This window comes from Neovison vison, chromosome 9 (genome assembly GCF_020171115.1).
Source record: "Neovison vison isolate M4711 chromosome 9, ASM_NN_V1, whole genome shotgun sequence".
NCBI classification, from domain to species: Eukaryota; Metazoa; Chordata; class Mammalia; order Carnivora; family Mustelidae; genus Neogale; species Neogale vison.
In genome coordinates this window covers 73,955,539-73,980,697 of record NC_058099.1, presented here as the reverse complement: position 1 = coordinate 73,980,697, position 25,159 = coordinate 73,955,539, and the positions used below count along the sequence as shown (strand labels likewise).

The 25,159-nt window shown below is 46.8% G+C and overlaps 1 protein-coding gene and 1 pseudogene across 1 annotated transcript; both read left to right on the top strand.

Annotated features, from left to right (window-relative positions):
* The first annotated feature begins 15,458 nt into the window (after positions 1-15,458).
* Positions 15,459-20,463, top strand: LOC122917636 (procathepsin L-like). The gene is made up of 8 exons (XM_044265760.1): positions 15,459-15,567; positions 15,952-16,087; positions 16,362-16,484; positions 16,586-16,732; positions 17,121-17,345; positions 18,215-18,377; positions 19,052-19,169; positions 20,104-20,463. The coding sequence occupies exons 2-8, from the start codon at positions 15,962-15,964 to the stop codon at positions 20,201-20,203; spliced, it is 1,002 nt and encodes a 333-aa protein (XP_044121695.1). The 5' UTR covers positions 15,459-15,567; positions 15,952-15,961; the 3' UTR covers positions 20,204-20,463.
* Positions 20,464-22,031: 1,568 nt separating this feature from the next.
* Positions 22,032-24,835, top strand: LOC122916752 (annotated as a pseudogene).
* Positions 24,836-25,159: the final 324 nt, after the last annotated feature.

The window sequence follows — 25,159 nt, the reverse complement described above, 5'->3', positions numbered from 1 at the left end:
TTGTTTTGGAAGAATTTCATGTTCATTATATCAAAAAATATTTTCTTTAAGATGGTATCGTAGGAAGAACAGATAAGAATTTTGTTTGGCATCTTTTCTCTTTTTCTTTCCTACACAATTTTCCTCCTTCAGTTTCAACTCATACTTGGGATAGTGCCATATCTTTTCAGGACTTCAGATTCTCGAGGATGTAATCAGGCCAAACTTTATGAGGAGTAATGTCATCTGATTGATTATCCCCCAGATGTTTGCTGAGCACCTATTATGAACACTTGCCCCCCGGGCTCACAACAAGGACACAGAGACAGGTGACAGTGTACCTGCTTCCCCAGGCCGGTCACGGGGCTCAAGCCAACAGCCGTTTGAAAAATGGGCTCCTGGGGGCTCTTTCCAGAGACTGTAGCTGTGCTCTGGCTACCACCTGAGGGTGAGGTCCGACTTTATCTTTGCAATGAAAAGTCACGCACTGCTGAGAGGCTAGAGCCCCAAACCCCTCGGGCCCGGGACTCAGTGACTTCCAGACATGGGCCAGAATGGGGATGGAGCGCAGGTCCCAGCTGAACACCCTGGAGGAGGGAGGGCCAGAGAGGAGTCCCTGAAATGGGATTTTAAGGGGTAGTCAGCGCCGTCCCATAGCACCCCTGGAAATGTGCGTGGGGCGGAGCCAGACATGCCCCAGGGGACAGCCGCTGATCTTCCAGAAGGCCCTGCCTCAGAAGGCTGGTGGGGACTGTTGCTCCCAGGGCCACGTCTCTGCTCTGTAAGGATGAAGTAGAGCGTGGGCATGAGGAGGAGGGGCAGGAAAGAAGTTCCACAAGGATCGACAGCAGAGGTGCCCCGGGATGGGGCTGTGATGTGCCCTCACCCTGGGGGCTGCTGTTTGGTGAGGGGGGCCTGGCCAGGGGCCCAAGGCTGTGACTCCAGCTTGTGGGGCTCCTGTCGGGGGCACAGAGCAGGGACTGAGTTCACTCTTGGTGGGTAATGTGCCTTGTCCTTGAAACCACAGAGTCTTACAACTAAAAGAGTCTTACAAATGGTTCTCAGTCTTTGGGTTCTGAAAACAAAGGGTTTAAGATTTAGACCAAACTAGACCATCAGTCATTGACAATCCACACTAAGTGTCAGGGCATCTGACCGTACCTGGGGCCCGTTATTCTCCTGTGGTATTCATCCGGTAATGGACTGTGTGTGCGTCAAGTTGTACATGTGTATGAGTATATTGTGTGACTATGTTTGCATATGTGCGCATTTGTCTATAAATGTGTGTTTGTGTGTGTTGTGTGTGTTGTTTACAAGCACATGTATACTTGTGTCTGTGTCTCATGAGGTTAAGGATTCTCTGGCCCTGAAGACATGTTCTCCTGGCCCAGAACCTTGGCCCTGAGCGATTCATCCACGGGTGCCCATTTCCCACAGTCGGAGACAAACAGAGCCGGGTGAGGACTGTCCTCCTCCCCACGCCTTCGTGCCGTCCCCACCCGAGGGAGACGACGGGGTTCTGCAGGGCCTCTGCCGGCCTAGCGCCAGGGCTGATGGGGATCTTTCTGTCTTCCAAGAAGAGGAGGCCAGTCACCCTCGAGGGAGGTTGCTGCCAGTTCCTGGGAGTCATGTGACTCTGTGACCAGTCCTCACACGAGAAAGAGAAGCCTGGAATTTATTGCTGACAGCCCAGTGTGCTGAAGGTCAGCAGCCTAAACCCTTCAGGGTCAGCCCTCCCTGGAGCTCGGGCAATGATCCTCTTGGATTTGGGGGCAATTTGATGTAATAAAAGTTTTTATTCCCTTCCATTTTTTCCCTAGACATATTTTAATGTAACTGAAATAATATAAAATGTACAATTGTATAACTTGCCTTTTCTTATTTTTAGTTAATATGTCATAATAGCAATAATTCAACATTCCGCCAAAGCTCTTCAGAAAGCACAGTGGTAACGGCTGTACACTGGGGTCGTGTGGCCATGTCCCGATTCCCGACCCTGAGACAACTCAGTCATTCTTCCCTATTAGAAATAAAGATGCGATATACACTTTCATGAACGTTTTCCCTCTATTTTGGATTGGACGTGAAACTTCTTTTTTTGTTGTTTTGTTTTGTTTTGTTTTGTCTCATGACGATTAAAATCCAAGGAGAGAAGCACTTCTTGCTGAGGGGAAAAAATGCATTTGTAGTGCTCACTCTGTTTGGTTTCCATTTTTCCCAGAAAACATTATTATATTAAAAAAACTGTTGACACACCTTCTAATCCTTTAAATACAGTTTTTGCTACCTATAACAGATTTTGTGATACCCCTCTGAGCAAAACAGAAAGATTATTCAATCATTCCAACATCATGAGAGATGAAAATGATTAGTTAATCATTATAATTATTGATAGTTTAGAAAACTTTCAGCTTCAAAACTCATTCTTGGTAATGCCACACACATTTGTAGGATTGGTTTCAGATCTGGTGAACCCCCCATCGTGTGTTTTTGTTTTGTTTTTTGTTTTATTTTTTGTATGTAAGCAGTAAGGTTTCCCGACATGTGGAAGTTAGTGACTCATTTAGTGACTCAGCAGAATTCTCACTGAACTGACAACTCTATGAACCGGTCTGTGGTGCTCTGTGTCCTTGTCTGCCTGGTTTGAGGAGCCAAGTTCCGCTGCAGGCTCCCCTCACTGGGGCTGCAGCCACACTAGGATTCTGGGTTCTTCTCTGCATAAGGCTTCCCTGCCTCCTGGCTCAGGTTTCCACTTCCCCAGCATCCTCACAACCTCGTGCCCGAGAGCCAGCTGTCCAGCCGGAATCCTGCCCACCTTGGCCCTGGGAAACTATGGGGGGAAGTTATCCGTCAACACAGGCTGTAATAGAGAGGACCCCATTGAAGACCCTTCCATGGACAGGACACCCAGCCACGGGGCCACCACGCAGAATGGGTTATCGTGTGGAATGTTCTGATTTGTGGCTTTATCTGGTAACATTTAACTTATCCTCATAAAATGGACAAAAGTGGACTTCAGGCTTGATTAGGTTTCATTCATCATTTTGGTAGTAATGCTGTTCTGAAAATAAGAAATAAAAATAAATTTTAGAACTCTTTGCCTCCAGAATCTGGAGCCTGAAGCTCTTTTCCAAGGGAGACGAGCTTCTCTTCTACTGCCTCTTAAACCCTGAGAAGCCCTACTGTGTCCCAGGGGCTCCCACACTTTGGCACTTTCGTGGAGTAGTAAGATTTCATAAAGAACATGGGGGACCGACACTTTGTTTTCCCAAATTGGATCACTCAGAAAAAGCAACAGCTGCCCGCTGTTGTCACCAACATTGCAAAACACATTTTTTTTTCCAATTTATTTATTTTCAGAAAAACAGTATTCATTATTTTTTCACCACACCCAGTGCTCCATGCAAGCTGTGCCCTCTATAATACCCACCACCTGGTACCCCCAACCTCCCCCCCCCCCCCCCCGGCCACTTCAAACCCCTCAGACTGTTTTTCAGAGTCCATAGTCTCTCATGGTTCATCTCCCCTTCCAATTTACCCAAAAGCACATACCCTCCCCGCAAAACACATTTTTAAAACCTTGTAAGGCCATGAAGAAGAGAAAGAGCAGAGTTTTTAAAATGATCTTAGAATAATGGATATTTCTTTTTATTGAATAATTTAACATAAAAAAAAATCATCCGATGATCCTTCTTTTCCTCCAATTCACAACACTAGTGACCAGATTGTGTGGGCAGTGTGACTTTCAATTCATTATTGTTGAGTTTGTGCAGAAGCTGTGTATAGAAATAGACAGCAAGCCGCACAGGCCCCTTCCCATGAAATATTTCGTGGCCTGTGGGCTCTGTCCCCTGGCACTACAAAACTCACCCATGTTCTGGAAACAGGCAGGCGGTCGCTTTGGGAAGCACCGTGATTCTGGCTGCTTGGGAAACACGGTCACAGTTTCCTGACTCCAGGAAAGCTGGAGTCAGACCATGGTCCTGTCATGAAACACAGGGGTCAGCGGGTCTCTGCTCCAGCAGACCCAGGGACGGAGAATGGGAAGAGCAGGCTTTAATTCATAAATGTGCTGACACTTGAACGTGAACTCCCCATCCTGCCCAGCCTCCAGGTTACATGGAAACCTGGATTTCTCATCCACGGTAGCCATATACACATTCGTTAAAACAGTATTTATGTTGCTTGCTAAGTTTTAAAAATACCCTTAAGACAAGATGATCTCGAGTCAGGACACCTTAGGTGCCTGGCCTAGCCTTCATGAGCATTTCGACAATTAGGACAGTACATCTCTTTCTATAAAGCCTGGCCTTGTATTGAAAGTCAGGGGCTTAAAAAATTCTGTTTTGAAAGTTACAGACTGAACATGTGACTCTTTTTCTTACTGTCTCCATTTTACTAATCCCAACCCTTCCAAAGGCAATGGATACCTGTGGCTGAATCAGAGCGGGTTGCATACAAGAAAGCCAACAGGTAATGAATGTTATCCTTTCATCCTAACCACCTGAGGGACACCTGAGTGGGGGAACAAGGCATGTCCAGCCCTCTGGTCCGGTCACGTGACTCTGGCCAGCCAGCTGGGATCTTCAGCCTGCTCCACCTGACTTTGATCCTAAACTCTGAGCAAACAGAGGTAGAACAGGCTGTGTACCTTCCCTGCAGCAGCAGATTTCCTGGCTGGCCCCTGCTGATGCTTGTGCACTATGTACGCTGTCCCATGGTGCCTGGAGGAGAGGACTGGGGGGTCGCATTTCACCTGCGTTCAGCCCAAGCCCTGTGCTCCTGGGGCCGGCTCCCCTCCCGTATAGGGGATCACTGGCACCTACCCTTGAGCATTCTAGTAACACCAGCTGGCACAGCCAGGGTCACATTTGTGCCCAGACTGCTTGGATTCCTCTGAGCTCCCTGAGCACTCCATTATGCAAATTACAGGACAGCAGCTGGGAATAGGTCCCTTTGCAACAGGGGTTCACAAAACTCAGATGGAAGAGAGTTGGGTGTGGGAAAGGAGTTCCCCAGCCAGGATGCAGACATCCAAGGCTAAACACACATGGCTGATAAGACAAAAATGTCTTAAACCATTAGAGAGACTGTAACATTTTGTTTTTATGTTTGTCAACCTTCATCCTGTTAGCAGCTAAGAAGGCCTTGAACTTAGGATGATTTGACTGGAATTAGAGGAATGGCCTAAGGAGAAGCTATAACCTTAATTTCCCACATTCCAGCAACCCTATTCATTTCCTTTCATTTTCTGGGAAATAATGAGTCCCTTTCAGCTTCAGCTGTGACTCTAACTCTGCCGTTCGGTGTAATTACTATCCATACCATCGAGGACTATCATATTCCTTTATTTTTCTTAAAATAAATCCGACTTGGAACCACTCTTGCAAAATCTAGCCTCTTTCATTCTTTAAGAAGTCTCTTCTCCTAGAGACTGCTGGGTGGCTCAGTTGGTTGAGCAGCTGCCTTCGGCTCAGGTCATGATCCCAGCATCCAGGGATCAAGTCCCACATTGTGCTCCTTGCTCGGCAGGGAGCCTGCTTCTCCCTCTGCCTCTGCCTGCCTCTCTGTCTGCCTGTGCTCACTCTCTCTCCCTCTCTCTCTGACAAATAAATAAATAAAATCTTAAAAAAAAAAAAAAGAAGTCTTTTCTCCTTCCTATGGCTGTGCAAGTGTCCTGGGGTCTTAGTAGCAGTCTGTGTTTGCTAGTCTTGGTCATTTCAAATACGTGGGCTGTACCCCTCCTTGCCAAAGGCTGTGCTGGGAATCTTCCAGAGCCCACCAGCCACACATGAGCATAGGCGTAAGTGAAGCAAGCTGTTCCCCTCTCCCTGTGTTAGAGAGACACTTTTCCCCCTCTTCCTCCCACTCCACTAGGCAAAGGACTAATTCCTGCATGCAATGACCTTATGTGAGGTTTTCAGATTGGGCCCTAGAATTAGGAAATCTTCTTCTCTCTCTTTAAAGCTTGGTTTTCAGGGGCCTCCTGGACTCAGGAATTCTAACTGGGATGTCAAGTGCCGAACAATGCTCTCTCCTCTTGCATTCCTGTTGTTAAAATTCTGATCATTTATGAGACAAGGATGTCCCTGGCCACAGAAGGTACATGTTTCTAGAAAAGAAATACAAATAAGAAATGAACACTGACATTTCAGAAGATTTCCCTCCCCTCTCACATCACATATGACACAGGCCTGCGGGTGGCTACAGCATCGGATACAGTCTCCCCACAGCCCTGCCACCCTGCCCTAGGACCTGCTCTAGAAGAAATAACTCAAGCATGGGGATCTTCTGCTGGGGAAGAGGTTGGTGGTTACTACAGGGAGAAGAGAGGATCTTCCCAGAAGTCAGTGCACAGTCATAGAGCCCAGGAAGAACTTCCCAGAAATGTTTAAATGGACATAGTGCAAAGGATTAGAGACTGTACCTAGGGTAATGACCTTGTGGGGGCCAGGGGGAGGGGTGTGGTCTCTCGGTTATTGTCCCATCTCCAGGAACACAATATGGGAATGTGTGACATCGTTGCTCATGAGCCAGGTAAACTGGTTTGGTTAATTGTCCCATTCGATAATTACACATTCACATACTCTGTATATTTACAACAAACCACTGCCTTCTCCACTAGAGTGTGAATAGGTCAGGATCTAGAAACTGAAAGTTTAAGGCAACAGTTCACTCATGCTTGATGGCAAGTCCAGTTTGCCAGGACCAGCTGGAGAGTGAACCCGCTAGATGTCTACAAAGTCATTTTGGGCTTGCATATCATGTTTCTGAGATACAAGAGAAAAGGGGGAAAAGCACCAGCTTCCCACATGGGTCACCCATGAGCAAGGTTCTCCAAGGCAAGGCCTGGACTCAACGGTGCATTTTGTCCAAAAATCTGCCCACAGACGACCAATTTCAGAACATCGTGCACAGTGAGGCACTCAACAAGCAGGGAAACTCGGGGCATAAAGCAATGATAATGGAAGCTGGTTTGGTTGAGAGACTCCAAGGTCACCTTCGTCCTTGACTCTCCATCCAACCTTGAGCCCAGAGCACCCATGAGGCAGCGTGTTGGAATGGCTTCAGCTGGCTATCTGTGGTCTCGTGTTCAAAATCCTCTGTCCATCTCGGCCGGATCCTACAACCCTAGGGGCTTGGTTCTCCCCAGACCTGAAGGGCTTGTTGTCTGTCCTACTATGTCTGGATTGCCTGATATTCTAAAACCATCGGTGATACATCATAAGACATGACCAAAGAAGGGTGATTTGATGATAAGAGCTCTCTTAAATTCTAGGACATCATTGAGAATAATAATAGTTGTTTCATGCTAGGGACTATATACTAACCACTATATAACTTATCCTCTATAATCCTTACCATACCCCCTCAGAAATGGGCATTTTCAATCCCCTTTGACAGGTGAGACTATAGACCCTACAAGGTGAAGTGTCTTGCCAAAGTTACATGACTGTCGAGTGGCAGTATCAACATTTGAACCAAAAACTATGTTGTCTTAAAATCAGTGGCCTGAATTAGTAAATATTTCTCTGTGTACCTGTGTCTTGCCAGCCAAGCATCATATTCACCACTCACCTGATAGATGAATGGTCTAAATAAATATTTATTCAATGAATGAACACTATCTCCCCTGCAGACCTAAGGAATGGAGGCATAATGCTAGAATGACAGATCATTTACATTGTCTTGTATTTTGTCGGGGACCGCCTCCGGCCGGGAAAGTCCCCACCATTACACGATGGTGCTTGGCTCACTGCCAGCAAAATACGCTGCAAGTGAACACCGAACTTTCTGGTGAAGCCCACCTAAAGGAGGACATAGTCATTGGCTGTTTCAAATTTAATCAGCATAGTAACAGGACTCTCATTGGCTCTCCCCATTGTTTGGCCCCTTATTGGTCACCCTGACACATATAAGCTAAGAAAGTTGTCGAAATAAAGAGACGAAGCATTAACACCATGCCAGGCTGGTTGTCGTTCTTGCGGGCCGAGGGCGACAAATGGTGCCGAAACCCGGGAATACTTAATGAGTAAGTAAACCTTGCAAGGAGAAAAACCGCAGGTAAGCGGGGAAGGAACCACGATTAAAGTGGTGGGAATCTTGTACAAGACCGCAATAAGAAGCGGGGCGGCCATAGAGCCGGGATTTTCTTCCGCGGTAAAGCGGGGAATAAAGGTCGACTGAAGTATATGTGCGTAAAAAGTCAATGTGTTGGTTAGTGTCTTTAACGTCTGCGTCTGTTGTCTTTGTGTTCATAATGGGATCTGAAGTATCTAAAGAGCGGTCTTCTTGTGCCTCAGAGGGGGGTAGTTCTAGTGAAGAGGAAGAAGAAATGTCAGGGGAAGAGTTAGACCGTAAAATGCACTCCAAGTTTGAACAGTTGAAACTGTCGACTCCAGCAACGCCTAGTGCCCCTCTGCCGTATGGCGTGCCAAGGAGCTTGTAGCTGCTGCACCACATGCGGTAGTGGCAGGGTTTCGAGCTGGAGAGATCATGGCCTGGCCTCTGCCTTTCCGGTTTTAGAGGACCAAAACAACCAGCGGTATCATCAGCCTCTTGATTTTAAACTAGTTAAGCAATTAAAGGAAGCAGTCATGCAGTATGGCCCTCAGGCAGCCTTTACGGTATCTTTGTTGGAGACCATAGCAGGAATGAACTTAGTCCCTGAAGACTGGGGTAATCTAGCCCGCGCAACCTTGTCAGGAGGGCAATATCTAGTATGGAAAACAGCCTGGCAAGAATACTCACAGGACACTGCCCGCCGTAATGCAGCGGCTGGAAATCCTCAGTGGGACCTAGAAATGTTAATGGGAATGGGACCATACATGGGAAAGCAGGCCCAAATACAATACAACCCTGCAGTGTATCTGCAAATAGCCGCGGCGGCCACTAAAGCATGGAAAACCATTCAAGGCAGTGGGGATTTACAGGGTCAGCTGTCTAAGGTAATACAAGGACCAAATGAGGCATATGCTGATTTTGTAGCGAGGCTGATGCAAACAGCTGGTCGAATATTTGGGGAGGTAGAGGCAGCCATGCCATTGATAAAACAGCTGGCTTATGAGCAAGCTAATAAGTGGTGTAAAGAAGCCATCAGACCTTGGAAAAGCAAAGACTTGAGTACATATATTAAAGTTTGCAGGGATATCAATGACAGTGTTATTCAAGGGCAGGTTATGGCTGCAGCTATCACTCAAGGTTTACAAGGATTACAGGGAGCTCAACAATATAAACATAGGGGTATTCCTGGAGTTTGTTATTACTGCAAGGAGCCAGGACACCTTAAGCGTGAGTGCCCCGAGATAAAGGTGTCTTATCAGGAGCCTAAAAAACCAGGTATCTGCCCAAGATGTGGGAGAGGTGCCCACTGGGCAAATGAATGTCGCTCAATAGGAAACTCTCTGCTTCCAAGAGGGTCAAAAAACGGGAAGGGGGGCCCCACACCCCAGGGCCCTCAAATGTATAGGGTGCTCCAACAGGTGGCTCGCTCGCATTATCCGCCGACGAGCCAAGGCGAGCCACAACAGGGAGTGCAGGATTGGACATCCGTGCCACCACCAGACTCATACTGACTCCAGAGATGGGGACCCAAGTAGTCGAATCAGATTTTAAGGGTCCATTACCTGAGGACACCGTGGGCCTCTTGCTAGGACGGAGCTCCACGGCGTTATCAGGACTCATTGTTCACCCCGGAGTTATAGATGCTGATTATAAAGGAACAGTGAAAATCCTGGTATCTTCCCCACGTGGAATTACAGCTATTAGTCCAGGTGATAAGATAGCTAAATCCTGGTATTGCCTAGTTGTCACAAGCTTTTTGGAAGCCATGAGGTTACGCGGGAACAAAAGGGGCTCGGTTCATCTGGAGCTCCTCTAGCATGCGTCATGCTAGGCATGGAAAATAGACCCCTTTACTCTCTTTGGATAAGAGGCAAGAAATTCATAGGCTTATTGGACACTGGAGCAGATCGCAGTATCATCAATGAAGCTGATTGGCCTAAGGCTGATCAAACACTTCGAGGATTAGGGATTGCTCATAGCCCCATGTGCAGTGCAGCTACACTGCCATGGAAGGATGATGAAGGCCACCATGGACTTGTGCAGCCATATGTCCTTAAGATTCCCATTTCATTGTGGGGACGGGATGTTTTGGCCCAAATGAACCTGAAGTTGAGTACAGAATTATTCTATAGGAGGAAGCTCAAGCCTTAGTGACTAAGTCTGGTTATCCTGGAACGGAAGGCCTAGGGAAACAGCTGCAGGGCACCCCTGAACCTATTCCCTTGACTAATTACTTCTCTCAAAGAATAGGTGGGCCGGGGCTGGGTTTTTCTTAGGGGCCACTGAACCTCTAAAAATTCAATGGAAAAACAGTAAACCCATGTGGGTTTCTCAGTGGCCCCTGCCTAAAGAAAAATGTGAAGCTGCCCACACGTTGGTAAAAGAGCAACTTGCCGCCGGGCATATTCAGCCCTCCACATCACCATGGAATACACCTATTTTTGTGATTAAAAAGAAGTCAGGGAAGTGGCGATTGTTACATGACTTACAAGCTGTTAATGAAAGGATAGTGGCCATGGGAGCAGTACAGCTGGGGCTGCCTTTAGTCTCAGCCCTGCCCTCTGGTTGGCCCTCTGTGGTAATCGATGTTAAAGATTGTTTCTTTTCCATCCCATTGCACCCCGAGGACACCCAATGTTTTGCTTTCACAGTACCTACCATTAATCATTCTAGTCCGGATCAACGCTATGAATGGGTGGTATTGCCTCAGGGCATGGCCAACAGCCCTACAATGTGCCAATTATATGTAGATCAAGCCCTGAAGGAGGTGAGAACACAATTTCCCCCACTCATTGTGTATCATTATATGGATGATATTTTGCTGTGCCATAAAGAAGAACAATATATTGAGAAGGCCCTTTCCTTTCTTTTCAAACATTTTGAGAGATTCGGATTACACATAGCACCAGAAAAGGTCCAAATGACGCCCATTAAAGAGTATTTGGGAACTAGGTTAGAGAATACTCAAGTCAGACCTTTAAAGATAACCCTGCGGACAGATCACCTAAACACATTAAATGATTTTCAAAAATTGTTAGGAGATATCAATTGGATCAGGCCCTATCTAAAACTCACTGATCAGGAATTGTCACCCTTATTTGAGACACTTAAAGGAGACCCTAACCTCACCTCTCCTCGTCAGTTGACTGAGGGGGCAAAGGCAGCCATCAATCTGATCCAGAAAAGGCTAGACATAGTAGTCTCCTGCAGAAACTGCGTGACTTTACTACCTGCACCGTCTTTGGGGGTTAATCCCAAGGGTCTGTTACCTAATCATATATGGCAAATGGATGTCACACATGTTTCAGAATTTGGAAAGTTAAGATATGTTCATGTCTCTGTAGATACCTGCTCTGGAATAATTTTCGCCTCAGTGCATACGGGGGAAAAATCCAGAGATGTTATCGCCCATTGCCTACAGGTTTTCGCGGCATGGGGAAAGCCACGCCAGTTAAAGACAGATAATGGTCCAGCCTACACCTCACAACCCTTTAAAGCCTTCCTACAACAACTTGACATTCACCTGATACATGGAATACCCATGGGACAGAGTGTTGTGGAGCGCGCGCATCTTACAATAAAAAATGCGCTTTATAAACAAAAAGGGGGAATAGGGGACACCTTCAGGTCCCCTAAAGATAAGCTCAACACCATTCTCTTTATTTTGAATTTTTTAACGTTGGACAAAACAGGTAAATCAGCTGCAGACAGACATGCAAGTGCTGTTGCTGCTCCCCCTAAGCCTTTAGTACTTTGGAAGGACATCCTCACAGGAAAGTGGAATGGACCAGATCCAGTGTTAGTATGGAGTAGGGGGTCTGTATGTGTTTTTCCACAGGAAAAAGAGGCTCCAATTTGGATCCCAGAGTGGCTGGTGCGTGGAGCCTTGCCTCCGAACACCAGTCATGATGCTGAAGATGCTGATGATAACTCTGGAGATGCTACACCTCCTGTGGCAGACTCAAGCCAGAGAGCTACGAGCAGTGGTTAAAGCATGGCTATATCCTTTACCAGTGACTAACTCTTCTCTCCTATTCCCTCCTCTCCCTTTGATGCATGGCAGGTCTGTAACTTGTTAGGAGCATGTACTGATATCTCAGCAGTGTCCATGTTAAATGGTGGCAAATTCCTCAACTGCTCTTATAAACAAAATGACTCTGGTACCTTTGAGACAACAGTTAATGTTGTCCCAATAATATTATTTAATTGCTATCTTTCCCAGTGCTGGAATGTCACGGCCTTCAAGCTGGCTGTGATTATGTGTATCCCTACCCATGTTCCTATCCCAGTTTTCATTCCAGATGACAAGTTACTGGTGGTGCTATCCAGAAAGAAAAGAGACTTTGGTATCATAGCCGCCGTTATGACAGCATTGGCTATATCTACAGCAGCTGCCACGGCAGCAGCAGTCTCGCTTGCTGCAACTATACCCACTGCAGAAGCTGTGAACACCCTTGCAGAAGGAACGGCGGCTGCCCTTCAAACACACTCAGATCGATGCACATCTGCAAGCAGGAATCCTGATAGTCAACCAGAGAGTGGATTTGGTTCAAGAACAAGTGGACATATTGGGGGCCCTATTGGGACTGGGATGTATAGCACCCTTCCCGGCAAATTGTGTAACCCCCATAGCCTATACTAATATGAGTAACTTACAGAATGTCTCCCGACAGCTTTCCCAGTATTTGCAGGGTGCTTGGTCTGACGATTTTCTGACGATTTTCAAAATTTCACACGAGTACGCGTGTGCAACCAACTTCCCTCCCAGAGCTATTTCAAACATTCAGCAATATGTTCCAGTTTACCAAACAATGGGCTGGCACAACTGGTCTTCTTGTCCTCCTTCTTATTGGCATTCTGCTTCTATTCAGAAAAGTTCGCCAATGGAGAAAACAGCAGCGAGAGCAGAGCCGAGCTATAGTACAAGCCCTTATGTCAATAGAGGCTGGGACATCTCCCCAGATATGGCTAAGCATGCTAGATCGGTAGTCAAAGATGGGTAAGATCAGTAGAGAAACATACCAACCTAAGACAGGACAGAGATCATCGATATCTTGTGTCTGATGACGGGTAAGGATGTTTTCTGCTACTGACGACCTAAGACAGGCACGATCTCTGCCATAAAACAAAAAAGGGGGAGATGTCGGGGACCGCCTCCGGCCGGGAAAGTCCCCACCATTACACGATGGTGCTTGGCTCACTGCCAGCAAAATACGCTGCAAGTGAACACCGAACTTTCTGGTGAAGCCCACCTAAAGGAGGACATAGTCATTGGCTGTTTCAAATTTAATCAGCATAGTAACAGGACTCTCATTGGCTCTCCCCATTGTTTGGCCCCTTATTGGTCACCCTGACACATATAAGCTAAGAAAGTTGTTGAAATAAAGAGACGAAGCATTAACACCATGCCAGGCTGGTTGTCATTCTTGCGGGCTGAGGGCGACAGTATTTCATTGAACTATTAGGGCCAGTTGTCTCTGGGCCATGGAACCCAGCCAACTCTGTAGCTTCTACAGAAGTGGCGATGCCTTGTTGCATTGCAGAAGTACTTTGTGTCAAAACTTCTGTAAGATTTCCTTTTCTTTCTCTAATACTTTTTAGGCTAGACTCATCAACTCAAGCTGTTACAAATCTGAAAAATTCTGAATTAAGTAGAAAACATGTTTTTCAAGGGGGAAAATGTTTTTCAAGAGGGAAAAACTAATTCTAGCATCAAATGGAAATTTTTGCCCAAAATATTACTTTCTTTTAAAAACATGGCTAGCCTGGGGTGCCTGGGTGGCTCAGTCGTTGGGCGTCTGCCTTCAGCTCGGGTCATGATCTCAGTATCCTGGGATCGAGCCCCAAATCAGGCTCCCTGCTCGGCGGGGAGCCTACTTCTCCCTCTCCCATTCCCCCTACTTGTGTTCCCTCTCTCGCTGTGTCTCTCTGTCAAATAATAAAATCTTTAAAAATAATAATAATATAAATAAATAAACAAACAAATAAATAAAAATACAGCTAGCTTTGTTTTAATGTCATCCATGGATTATTGGTGATGTTCTAGAAAGGTTTTTAAATGTTTCTATTACCCACTCAGAACAGAACTGTTGAAGCATTAGGGAGCGTAAATGAGATGGTCAGATGGAGGAGGCTGATGGCAGTGGGAAGGCTCAGCAGTGGCCCTTCAAGGCTGTTTCAGTGTGAGGCTAAAGCACTATCCACAATGCCCCAGGCAGGAGGGAGCAGCAGGGCCTGTCCCTCAGACCCCATGGCAGGGGAGAAAAGGTTTGATCTTCCTTCCACATTGAGTCATTACTAATCAAGTTGAAAGTACAAATGCATTTCTGCCCCTTACTCTACCCGACCCCCCCAACCCCGGCCAGACAGAAGCCCTGAGTAATGTTGGCTTGCCCTGATACTAGGAGTCAGTTCAGTCAAATACACTCTCAGTTTCAATTCTGCTGAAAATGCTACCACATTCCCCAAATAGTGACAATGCTTCCGGTTTGTGTTCCGTAAGTTTTTAATGATATAAATTAATATTTGTATATCTTGTATGTTTTCCTCCATTTAAAATATTTTCACAAACTGTCATTTAAATCCTGACATTCACTGTAAATTAAAGTAATAATCATTGAGGTAAAAGATGAGTAAGACAAATTTCTTTTAAATCTGAAGAAGATCACACTGGATACTGAGGCCGGTACTAACCTGTAATGCAGAGAGTGGGGAGGAAAAAGCAGTTTCTACTTCCCGCTTTTTTTCTTTTTATTAAGCCGGATTTCTCTGTAAATAACATGTTTGTCAGTTTTGAGAAAGGCATGAGAGGGGAAAAAGAAACTGCCCAGAGAGTCAGCGCAGGAACATTACAAATACCACACCTTCCCTGGACCCCCTCCTGTCAGTCCCCTTCCTTGAAAGCACTTGAGCCTTGCCCAGCACATTGGCTGTTGGGAGATTTCCAGTCCTCTCCAGATTTTTCCATAACTCGGAGGCATCCCATCCTGAAACCACGGTATCACTTTCCTCCGTGGGCTCTACTTCCTCCAGCTGCCCCATCTCCGCTTGGAATAAACAGGAATCACTTGGACTAGATTATCCTGTTCTCAGCCCGAGGGGAGATTTTAACCCGACTCTAGGACTAGAGGACAGGCAGGGTCACTTGGGGGTCCCTGTGAGCCTCTTTTCGTGAACCACCTGCCAACACATAAATTCCTGCAGATTAGTGGATGGGGGTCCCTAGGGAGGGACCGGATTCCCTTCTCAGTCCTGTCCCCGGCCCCCCCGGCTCGCCTCCCCCAGGTCCCCCGAGGCGGGTTTGCCCAGCGTGTCCCAGCTTCGCGGAGCTCCCGGGCGCAGAGGCCCCGCCCCCAGGCTGACTCAGCCTCTCGCAGCCTGAACTGGCGCTGGGGGCGGGGCTGACCTGGCCGGATCCCGGCCCTAAAAGCTTGGCTTCACCCCACCGCCTGACCTTCTGGAACTCAGGACACGCATCTGTGATAGAGACTGCGCAGCTGCACTCCCTCGCGCCACTGGCCACAGGTGGTCTTCTCGTGCCGGACCTGAGCAGGGGGCCACCCGCGCGGCTGCCTGCCTCGGCAACGGGGGTTCGGGGCTCCCAGGAGGCGCTGACCATGGATTTGACCCTTCCAGACAGGGCAGCCTGATTCCCCTGACGCCTCGCTGTCAGGGCCCGCCCCTCCCTGTGCTGAGACGCAGGTTCCCTGGAAGTGGCAGGCGGGTCACAGGGCGGCAGACCCCCTGCCCATCCCACACTGGCAGCCTTCCTCCACAGCCCGGTGGAAATACTCGGGAGCATGGAGTGCGTGTTTGTACTCCACCTTAGTGGCCTTACATCTCAGAAGGAGGAAGGATGGCTTTTTAGATGGTTTGGTCTAATCAGAAACTCATTTCTTTTCTTCCTAGGTTTTGAAACATGCGTCCTTCTCTCTTCCTGGCTGCGCTTTGCCTGGGAATAGCCTCAGCTGCTCCAGAACTCTATCAGAGCTTAGATGCGCGCTGGTCCCAGTGGAAGGCAGCACATGGGAAACTGTATGAGGAGGTTGGTAACATCTGAGCTGTCCACTGAGACCCCAGAGAATGTTCTATGCTGGTGTGAGTTCACAGCGGGGAGTAGCTTCTGGAGGCCGCTGGTACCTGGTACGCTGCACAGGATGGGGACAGATGTCTTGCTGTGTGGTTGCTGGAGAGCAGCTCCGGGAGCATCAGCCCAGCCCCGGTCAAGGTCTCTATTCCCCTCTGTGAGCACAGCCACTTGGTGCAGGTGAGCTGGTTTTAAATATAAATAAAGATGATATGTATTTGTTTTTCTGCAGAATGAAGAAGGATGGAGGAGAGCAGTGTGGGAGAAGAATCTGAAAGTGATTAAACAGCACAACCAGGAGTACAGCCAAGGGAAACACAGCTTCACAATGGCAATGAATGCCTTTGGTGACCTGGTGAGTGTGACCTGGGTTGCTGAACGTTTCATGCGTCCCCTCCTCGGTGCTTTGCCTAAAAATCTGCTGCTTGTCAACATTCTACTTCCTTTTCCTTGAAGACCAATGAAGAATTCAAGCAGGTGATGAATGGCCTTAAAAGCCAGAAACGCAAGGAGGGGAACGTGTTCCAAGCACCTCCCTTTGCTGAGACCCCCTCATCTATGGACTGGAGAAAGAAAGGCTACGTGACCCCCGTGAAGAATCAGGTGGGACAGTACTCCACAGGTCACCCTCAGGAGGAAAGGTGAAAGGTATCGGTGTCCTTGCTGTGGTCGGCTGAGAAAAGTGTGCAGCTCGTGATGTTTTAAAAGAGTTTCCGGATCGGTGGACTGCTATCGAATCTTGATATTTGTTTTGTAGACTGATAATTTTTTTTTAAATTTTATTTATTTATTTGACAGACAGAGGTCACAAGTAGGCAGAGGGGCAGCCAGAGAGGGAGAGGAAGGGAAGCAGGCTCCCTGCTGAGCAGTGAGCCTGATGCAGGGCTCGATCCCACGACCTTGAGACCATGACCTGAGCCGAAGGCAGAGGCTTAACCCACTGAGCCATCCAGGAGCCCCATAGACTGAGAATTTTTAAAATTTGTTTCAGGGTCTCTGTGGTTCTTGTTGGGCTTTTAGTGCAACTGGAGCCCTCGAAGGACAGATGTTTCGGAAAACCGGCAGACTGGTGTCACTGAGCGAGCAGAACCTGGTGGACTGCTCTTGGGCAGAAGGCAATGAGGGCTGCAGTGGTGGCCTGATGGATTACGCCTTCCAGTACGTGAAGGACAACGGAGGCCTGGACTCGGAGGAGTCCTATCCGTATCGTGCACAGGTAAGTAGTGCTCCCTACCTGTCATTCCGGCTCTGCTTTTTAGCATTGAACACATACAGGTAGAACAGATATCACATTTCTTTTTTTTTTTTTTTTTTAAGATTTTATTTATTTATTTGAGAGAGAGAGACAGTGAGAGAGAGCATGAGTGAGGAGAAGGTCAGAGAGCGAAGCAGACTCCCCATGGAGCTGGGAGCCTGATGTGGGACTCGATCCCGGGACTCCAGGATCACGCCCTGAGCCGAAGGCAGTCGTCCAACCAACTGAGCCACCCAGGCGTCCCCAGATATCACATTTCATACTCACCGTTTATGTTGTAGACTCTACAGCACCAACTGTCAGAACTATCATTAAACTATATTAGCCGGGGGCGCCTGGGTGGCTCAGTCGTTAAGTGTCTGCCTTTGGCTCGGGTCACGATCCCAGGGTCCTGGGCTCGGCAGGAAGACTGCTTCTCCCTCTCCCACTGCCCCTGCTTGTGTTCCCTCTCTTACTGTCTCTCCCTCTGTCAAATAAATAAATAAAATCCTGAAAGACAACAACAACCAAAAAAACCCCCTATATTCTCTGCCTTGATGGTGACTGTGCAACTCTTCCTATTTCTGTCACGAGGCCATTGGATACCATTCTATATATAGTACAGACTTCTCCAGAATGAAAAGCTTCTTATGGACAGGTAGACTGAGAGTGTCTCATGAAGTACACACCAGCTAATGTTTCGATTTCAAAGCAGCCAATAGCGTTTCGGCTCCTAGGATGCTTCCTAACAAACTTGACTTGGGAAACATTGAGCTACAAACTGTCTTGAACTCATGTTCCCCAGGAGGTGGATGGTAGTGATCAACTCTCTTCCCCTGTCCCTTTGAAAGGATGAATCCTGCAAATACAAGCCTGAGCAATCCGCCGCCAATGACACCGGCTTCATGGACATCCATCCGGAGGAGGAGTCCCTTAAGCTGGCGGTGGCCACTGTGGGGCCCATCTCTGCTGCAATCGATGCAAGCCTGGGTACCTTCCAGTTCTATCATAAAGGTAAGCATCTGTTTATGTAGAAATTTAGGCAGAAAAATGGGAAAACCACCATTACATACAATAACATTGACTCTGGTATGTAGAAGTCAATGTGGAATTTTGGAGGGTGAGGATTTAACAGAGCCGTGTTTCTCTGCACGTGTAATTTTTGTGCCCATTTGTTTTCATCTGCCATGACCTGACCCATATCCCCGTGATTTTAAGTACATCATAAATGTATTTAAATGGCTACATAATTCAACTGGTGTATCTCAATTTACTTTCCTTTTTTCCTAACTATTAGACCTTGAAACATTCCAGAGAATTTTACTACTGTTATTGAAACTGGCAAGAACCCCTCGGCTCAAGTAATTTTGTGCTCTGGGTTGTGTTTCCTTAAGCTGACGTGCTCAAAGTCGAACCACAAGGTGTCAATGAGTTTTCGTCTATGTTTCTTGACAAAGTGTTTACAAAAGAGATTGTGCCAGTTTGTCTTTCTGCTGGTATTAGATGAAGGCCTAAATCCCTAGCCTAGCTAAAAGTAAATCAATAAATCAATCTGATTTTTAAATCTTACCTGGGGTTATGTCATTTAACTGAACTTTGAAATGCCTCCTGTTGGTTGTGGTTGATAGACTGGGTTACGATCACATGTTCCCGGAGATCGTCACCCCAGCCCCGAATCTCTTCTCCAGGCATTTACTACGATCCAGACTGCAGCAGTGAAGACTTGGATCACGGTATTCTGGTGGTGGGCTATGGTTCTCAAAGAGAAGACTCAGAGAAGCAAAAATACTGGATTGTCAAGAACAGGTATAAAAGCCAAAAATAGGGATGGCCAGCTGGCTCAGTAGGTAGAGCATGTCTCTCTTGATCTCAAGACCGTGAGTTCAAGTCCCACGTCGGAGATAGTGTTTACTTAATAAAAAAAAATTGTTTTAAAAATATAATGAATATACTATACATTTCTGTAAAAGAAAAAGACAAAACTAAGTGATCTATAATGGAATAAGAAATAGACTTTTTTAAAAAAGCCAAAAATACTTATCTTTAAAGTTGAAAAGGGAATCCTGTTTGGAATCAGTGTTTGGAGACAGGTCCCCCAACCCTGGAGCACACTTCTGAAATCCCAGAAGTGTTAACCCCATGTAGGGGGAACGCAGGCATATTCATGACACGACCACAGTGAGGTACTGTCTCGAGCTGGGGGGTCCTGTTATAGTTTGGGTACTGTTGCATTTCTAATTTGGAGATTTTAAAAAATTTCTCTTTTTTCATTGTTTAATTTTTTTAAAGGATTTTATTTATTTATTTGACAGAAAGATAGAGAGCACAAGTAGGCAGAGAAGCAGGCAGAGGGAGAGGGAGAAGCAGGCTCGCGGCTGCATAAGGAGCCCAATGACAGGCTTGATCCCAGGACCCTGGATCATGACCTGAGCTGAAGGCAGACACTTAACCAACTGAGCCACCCAGGTGTCCCCTTTATTTTAATTTCTGAAACACATCTGACCCTAAGCATTTTGGGGTCTCTCACTTTGTAGTCTACGTGAAAGTTTCTATGAAAGTCTATGAAAGGTTCGGGAGTAGAATTATGAGCTGAGTTAGAAGTCGAACAGGAACGGCTTCTCGGATTCTTCCTGAATCTGTCCTGGCCCTGTCCTGCCCTGCTCAGTGTCGGGTGTGATTGCTCATGAAGGGAAATGTGTTTGTTCCTCTGGAATAATTGGCAAACGCTGTCCTCTTCCAGCTGGGGCACAGACTGGGGCACACAGGGTTACGTACTGATGGCCAAGGACCGGGACAACCACTGTGGAATCGCCACCGCAGCCAGCTTTCCTACTGTGTGACATGAGAGCATAAGGAAGACCTCGACTGGGGACCAAATACGCAGAAGAGGAATTTTCTCTTACAAGTGATCACACCTCATTGTGTGGAATGAAACACTCAAGCCACTGGAGATCTCACCTGTGATCTGATTTTGTGATTTCTTTAATTGCTGCCTTGGACAGCTTTGTGTGGTTGACTTGTTTAATGGATTTTGAATTTTTATATCTTGTACTGATATGTAAAGTTATACCTTTTAAAATAAAACCATTTCAAAGTAGAAGTGGGGGAAGTTTTTAATATAATTAACTTATAGACTCAGGCTGTTAAATAACAAAAAAACAAATAAATTACAAAGTTCTAATTGGCTTAATAAAGGATTCATGAATCAGGCAGCTTCATATATATCTAACAAGTAGAGAAGAACTCCAAGAGCTACCAGAAAAGAAAGGCTTGTACAGGTAAAGAGGGAGCAGAAAAAGGAAAGTATGAGCAAAGAATCTGTTAGCAAAGTTGTTGTCCGTCAGGGACCAGAAAGGGTCCCTCAGTATGTGTCCTGGTGCAGACCAGCATGTTCCCATTATCACCTGGTAGAGGTCATATTGTAGCAGGGAAGAGGTTGAAAACTGCAGTTAACTTAGGTGTTAAGTCTTGGTTTATTAACTTGGTTTATTAACTAAGAGATGCCATGTTGGGCCCATGGTTTTATTTTTGACAGGGCTCTAAAGACATAACCGCATGGGCCAGTGGTCCATTAGGAGAATACCGGGTGGCCTCTGGTTCTTGTAGGTGCAACTATGCACATCTTATGACAGCTGCCCTTTGGCTGTGTCTGACCCAACTCTGGAATGAAGCAAAATGGGACCAACGATCAATAGAGACAAAGGTACATTATCTTAACAAGGAAAAGACTTCGCATTATCAAAAAGTGAACACACACCCATAGGATTTCAATAGTAGAGAAATGCATTAGAGATCAGGGTCACTGGACCCCGGATAGCTACAACCCAGTGGAGCTACAAGACGGATGTCCCAGAGCCTGTTGCGAGTGCCTCTTCCCCACCTGCTAGTGTGGACAGATGAGGAAGGACCAGACACAGTGGATTGGTGTGTCTTGGGCCCAAAAGGGCTGAGGGGTAAGCCCCCAGACGTGAGTCCAGGCTTCAGCAACAGAGCAGGGACCTCAGCGGTAGCAGACCGGTGAGGGCATCCAGAGCGCCCAGCTCTCTGATCGAGCACTATCCTGGAGCTTGCTGTGCGGTCCCTATGTACAAGTTATTAGCAACTACAATCGGCCGACAGGGTTTAAATAAAGATTTCTCTCAATAATGTGGGCAGCCATGTGCAGGTAGGAAGTCCTCCTCCACCCTCTTGGGATCTCTGGCGTAGCCCAAGAATTAAACAGAAACAAGGTAGATTCACAGGAAAAAAGCGTGTAAGTTTTATTGCGTTTTTATATGCACCAGGAAGCCTTCATGAGAGAAGGAAGATCCAAAGAAGTGACCAGAGCCAGAAGCGACTAGACCTTCAGACAAGAATCGACACATTTGTAGAGAAATAACAAGACAAAGAGCAGTAAGTTGTGGGGAAGGACGAGGAGACACCTGTGGGGGCAGGAGGTGGAAGGAGTGGAAGGTGGGGGTTGGGTGGGAAGTGTGTTTGCACAGGTGGCGGTTCGGTGTGGACGCCCGGACTCTGGTGACCAGAATGTTCTCTTACTGGCTCCTTTCTCAGGGGAGAGAACCCCTTTCTCATGGGGAATGGTATGACCTGCTTTCGGAAGGGGGTTGTCAGAGTCCTTTCTGCCTCCCTCCTCTGCTTCTCAAGTGCCCTCAGCTGAAAATAACCCGTATGCCCATGTGGTACATTCTGGGGGAGCGTGTCCTGAACCCCTCCAGCCTCACCGATCAGTTGGATGTCTTTTTTTTTTTTTTTTAAGATTTTATTTATTTGACAGAGAGAGAGATCACAAGTAGGCAGAGAGGGAGAGAGAGAGAGAGAGGAGGAAGCTGGCTCCCTACCCAGCAGAGAGACTGATGCAGGACTCGATCCCAGGACCCTGAGATCATGACCTGAGCAGAAGGCAGAGGCTTAATCCACTGAGTCACCAGGCAGCCCCAGTTGGATGTCCTAAGAGCAAACCTGAGGTTTCGGGGGGAAGAAGGAAGTCTGCCTCAAGACTGTGGCATGGGGTGTGGGTCTGTGTGTCTAAGTGTCTGTGTGTCTGTGTCTGTGTGGTTGAGGGGGCTTGAATCCTATTGGCTCCGTGTCTCTGGAGAATTCAGACTGATGCACAGATCACCTCAGAGACCCACCCACCAACTCCCACTTTTATGCATATCTTTCTCATGCCTGCTGCCCTTCTTTGCAGAAAAAGAAATCATGTGATTAGCTATCGCTACATTTTTAGTTTCATTTCAGTTTAGAATGAGAGCTTTCTAATTTGGCTTCAGGGTCAGTGTGCTTCTGTCTGGGCTTTTAGGGAAGCCAGTGCCCTCGAAGGACACAATTTCTGGAAAACAGACAAACTTGTGTCACTGAGCGAGCAGAATCCGCTGGACTGTTCTTGGTCTCAAGGCAGTGAGGGCTGCCATGGTGGCCTGATGAATTATGCCTTCCAGCATGTTTCGAACAACGGAGACCTGGACTCAGAGGAATCCTATCCATATCGTCCAGGGGTCAGTGGAGCTCTTCACGTGTCATCCGTCCAGCTCTGCTCCTAGTCACATGCTTTTGAAGAACACAGATACCATATTTAATACTCACATTTTAAATGGTGGGCCCTAGAGCTGCAAACTGTCAGGACTGTCATTAAACCAGACAAGCCAAGAACAGTTCTCTGCCTCGGTGGGGACCACATGACTATTTTTATTTCTGTGTTACAGGGAGACATACATACCATTCTCTACCAGGTACAGATTTCTCTGGAATGAACCAGTTCTTAAGGACACGTAGACCCTGAATAATTCATTGAACACATACAAGGTAGTTTTTCAATTTCAAAACAACCAATAGCATTTCAGCTCCTGGAATTCTTTACAACAAATTTGGCTTGGAAATCACTTACCTGTAAGATGTCTTGAGCTCATGCTCCCCAGGAGGTGGATGTAGTGATCAAGTCTCTTCCCCTTTCCCTCTGAAAGGACGGACCCTGCGCATACAGACCCGGGAATTCCTGCTGCCAGCGCCACTGGCCCAGTGAGCATGCCTCTGCAGGAGGAGTCCCTTGTGCTGGTGGTGGCAGCTGTGGGGCCCGTCCCTGCTGCTCTCCGTGTAAGGCTGGACACCTTCCGGTTCTATAAAGAGGGTACACATCTGTCTATGGAGAAATAGAGGTAGAAAGACCGGAAAGCCACCCTAAGATACAGCAGGAGTGACACTAGGGGTATGCAGAATTCAATGTAGAATTTGGGGGGGTGTGGATTTCACACAGTTCATCCTGCGCCCTAACATTTATGCCTTCTGTTTCCATCTGTCATGACCAGACCCAAATCCCCATGATTTTAAACACATTATCAATTTATGGAAATGGCTACATAATTTGATTGGTATAGCTTGCTTTACCTTTTTCCAATTGTTAGACCTTGAAAATTTTTAAAGAATGTTACTACTGAGATTAACACTGGAAAGGAGCCCTTAGACCAAGTCATTTTGTGTTCTCTGCTGTTTCCATAGGCTCACATCCTTTAAAGAAAATCACAAGAGGCATTTTTTTATGCCTCTTGACTATTGTTTACAAAAGAGATTGTGACACTTTGTATTTCTGCTATCATCAGAGAAGGGCCTAAACCCCTAGTTTACCTAAACAAAACTATCTGACTTTTAATCTTAGCTGGATTTATAGTGCAACTGAATTTTGATACGTCTCCCTTTCTGTGGCTGATAGGCTGATAAACTGTCACTACCCCATGTCACGTGGGAAACCTCAGCCCAACATTAGATTTTACTTTCCAGATATTTATTATGCTCCAAACCGCAGCAGTGAAGAGCTGAATCACGGCGTTCTGCTGTTTGTTTATGGATCTGAAGGAGAAGAACCGAGAACCAAAACTATTGGATTATCAAGAACAGGTATAGAAAGCCAAGATACTTATCTTGGACATTGAAAAGGGAATCCTTTTCGGAATCAGTGCTTGGAGACAAGTCCCCCAACCCTTGAGCATACTTGTGAAATCCCAGAAGCGTTTACCCCAAGTGGCAGGAACACAGGCATACTCGTGTGATGAGCACAGGAAGGTACTGTCCCAAGCTGGGGGGGGGGGGGTGTTCTGCGATAGGTTTGCACCACTGCATTTCTAAATTGGATTTTTTAAAATTTCTGAAACACATCTGGCCCAAAGATTTTCCTTTTCCTGCTCATGTTTCAGTTTTGTGAAAAGTCTGGGAAGAAGGATTGTGTGCTGGGTTAGAAGTCGAGCAGGAACAGGAATGGCCTCTCCGGATTCTTCCTGAATCTGTCCTGGCCTCTGGTGCCCTGCTCAGGGTCGGGTGTGATTGTTCTTGAAAAGAAATGTTTGTTCCTCTGGAATAATTGGCCAACCCTGGCTTCTTTTGACTGGGACCCAGACTGGAGAACTCAGGGCTCCATGCTGATGGCCAAGGCCCAGGACAACCAGTGCGGAATCTCCACCATGGCCAGCTCTCCTGTTGTGTGAGACGAAGGTGTAAAGAAAACCTTGACTGGGGACAGAATATACAGAAAATGAGTTTTATTTTAAAGCTGGCCTCACCTTATTGTATGGGATAAAACACTGAAGATCTAACTTACTGTTTGATTCTGTGACCTTTCACACTGGGGATGTCACTACTTCTTTAATCCCTGCTCTAATCAATGTTGTATGATTCACTTGCTTCATAGCTTTTGAATTTTCATGTTTTAAGAGATTGCAGAGGGACGCCTGGGTGGCTCAGTGGGTTAAGCTGCTGCCTTCGTCTCAGGTTATGATCCCAAGGTCCTGGGATCGAGTCCTGCATCGGGC

Coding starts and splice junctions, on each gene's coding strand:
- LOC122917636 (XM_044265760.1), top strand. CDS start 15,962: ATGCGTCCTTCTCTCTTCCTGGCTGCGCTTTGCCTGGGAATAGCCTCA. Junction 16,088..16,361: donor ATGGGAAACTGTATGAGGAG/GTTGGTAACATC, acceptor GTTTTTCTGCAG/AATGAAGAAGGATGGAGGAG. Junction 17,346..18,214: donor CCTATCCGTATCGTGCACAG/GTAAGTAGTGCT, acceptor TCCCTTTGAAAG/GATGAATCCTGCAAATACAA.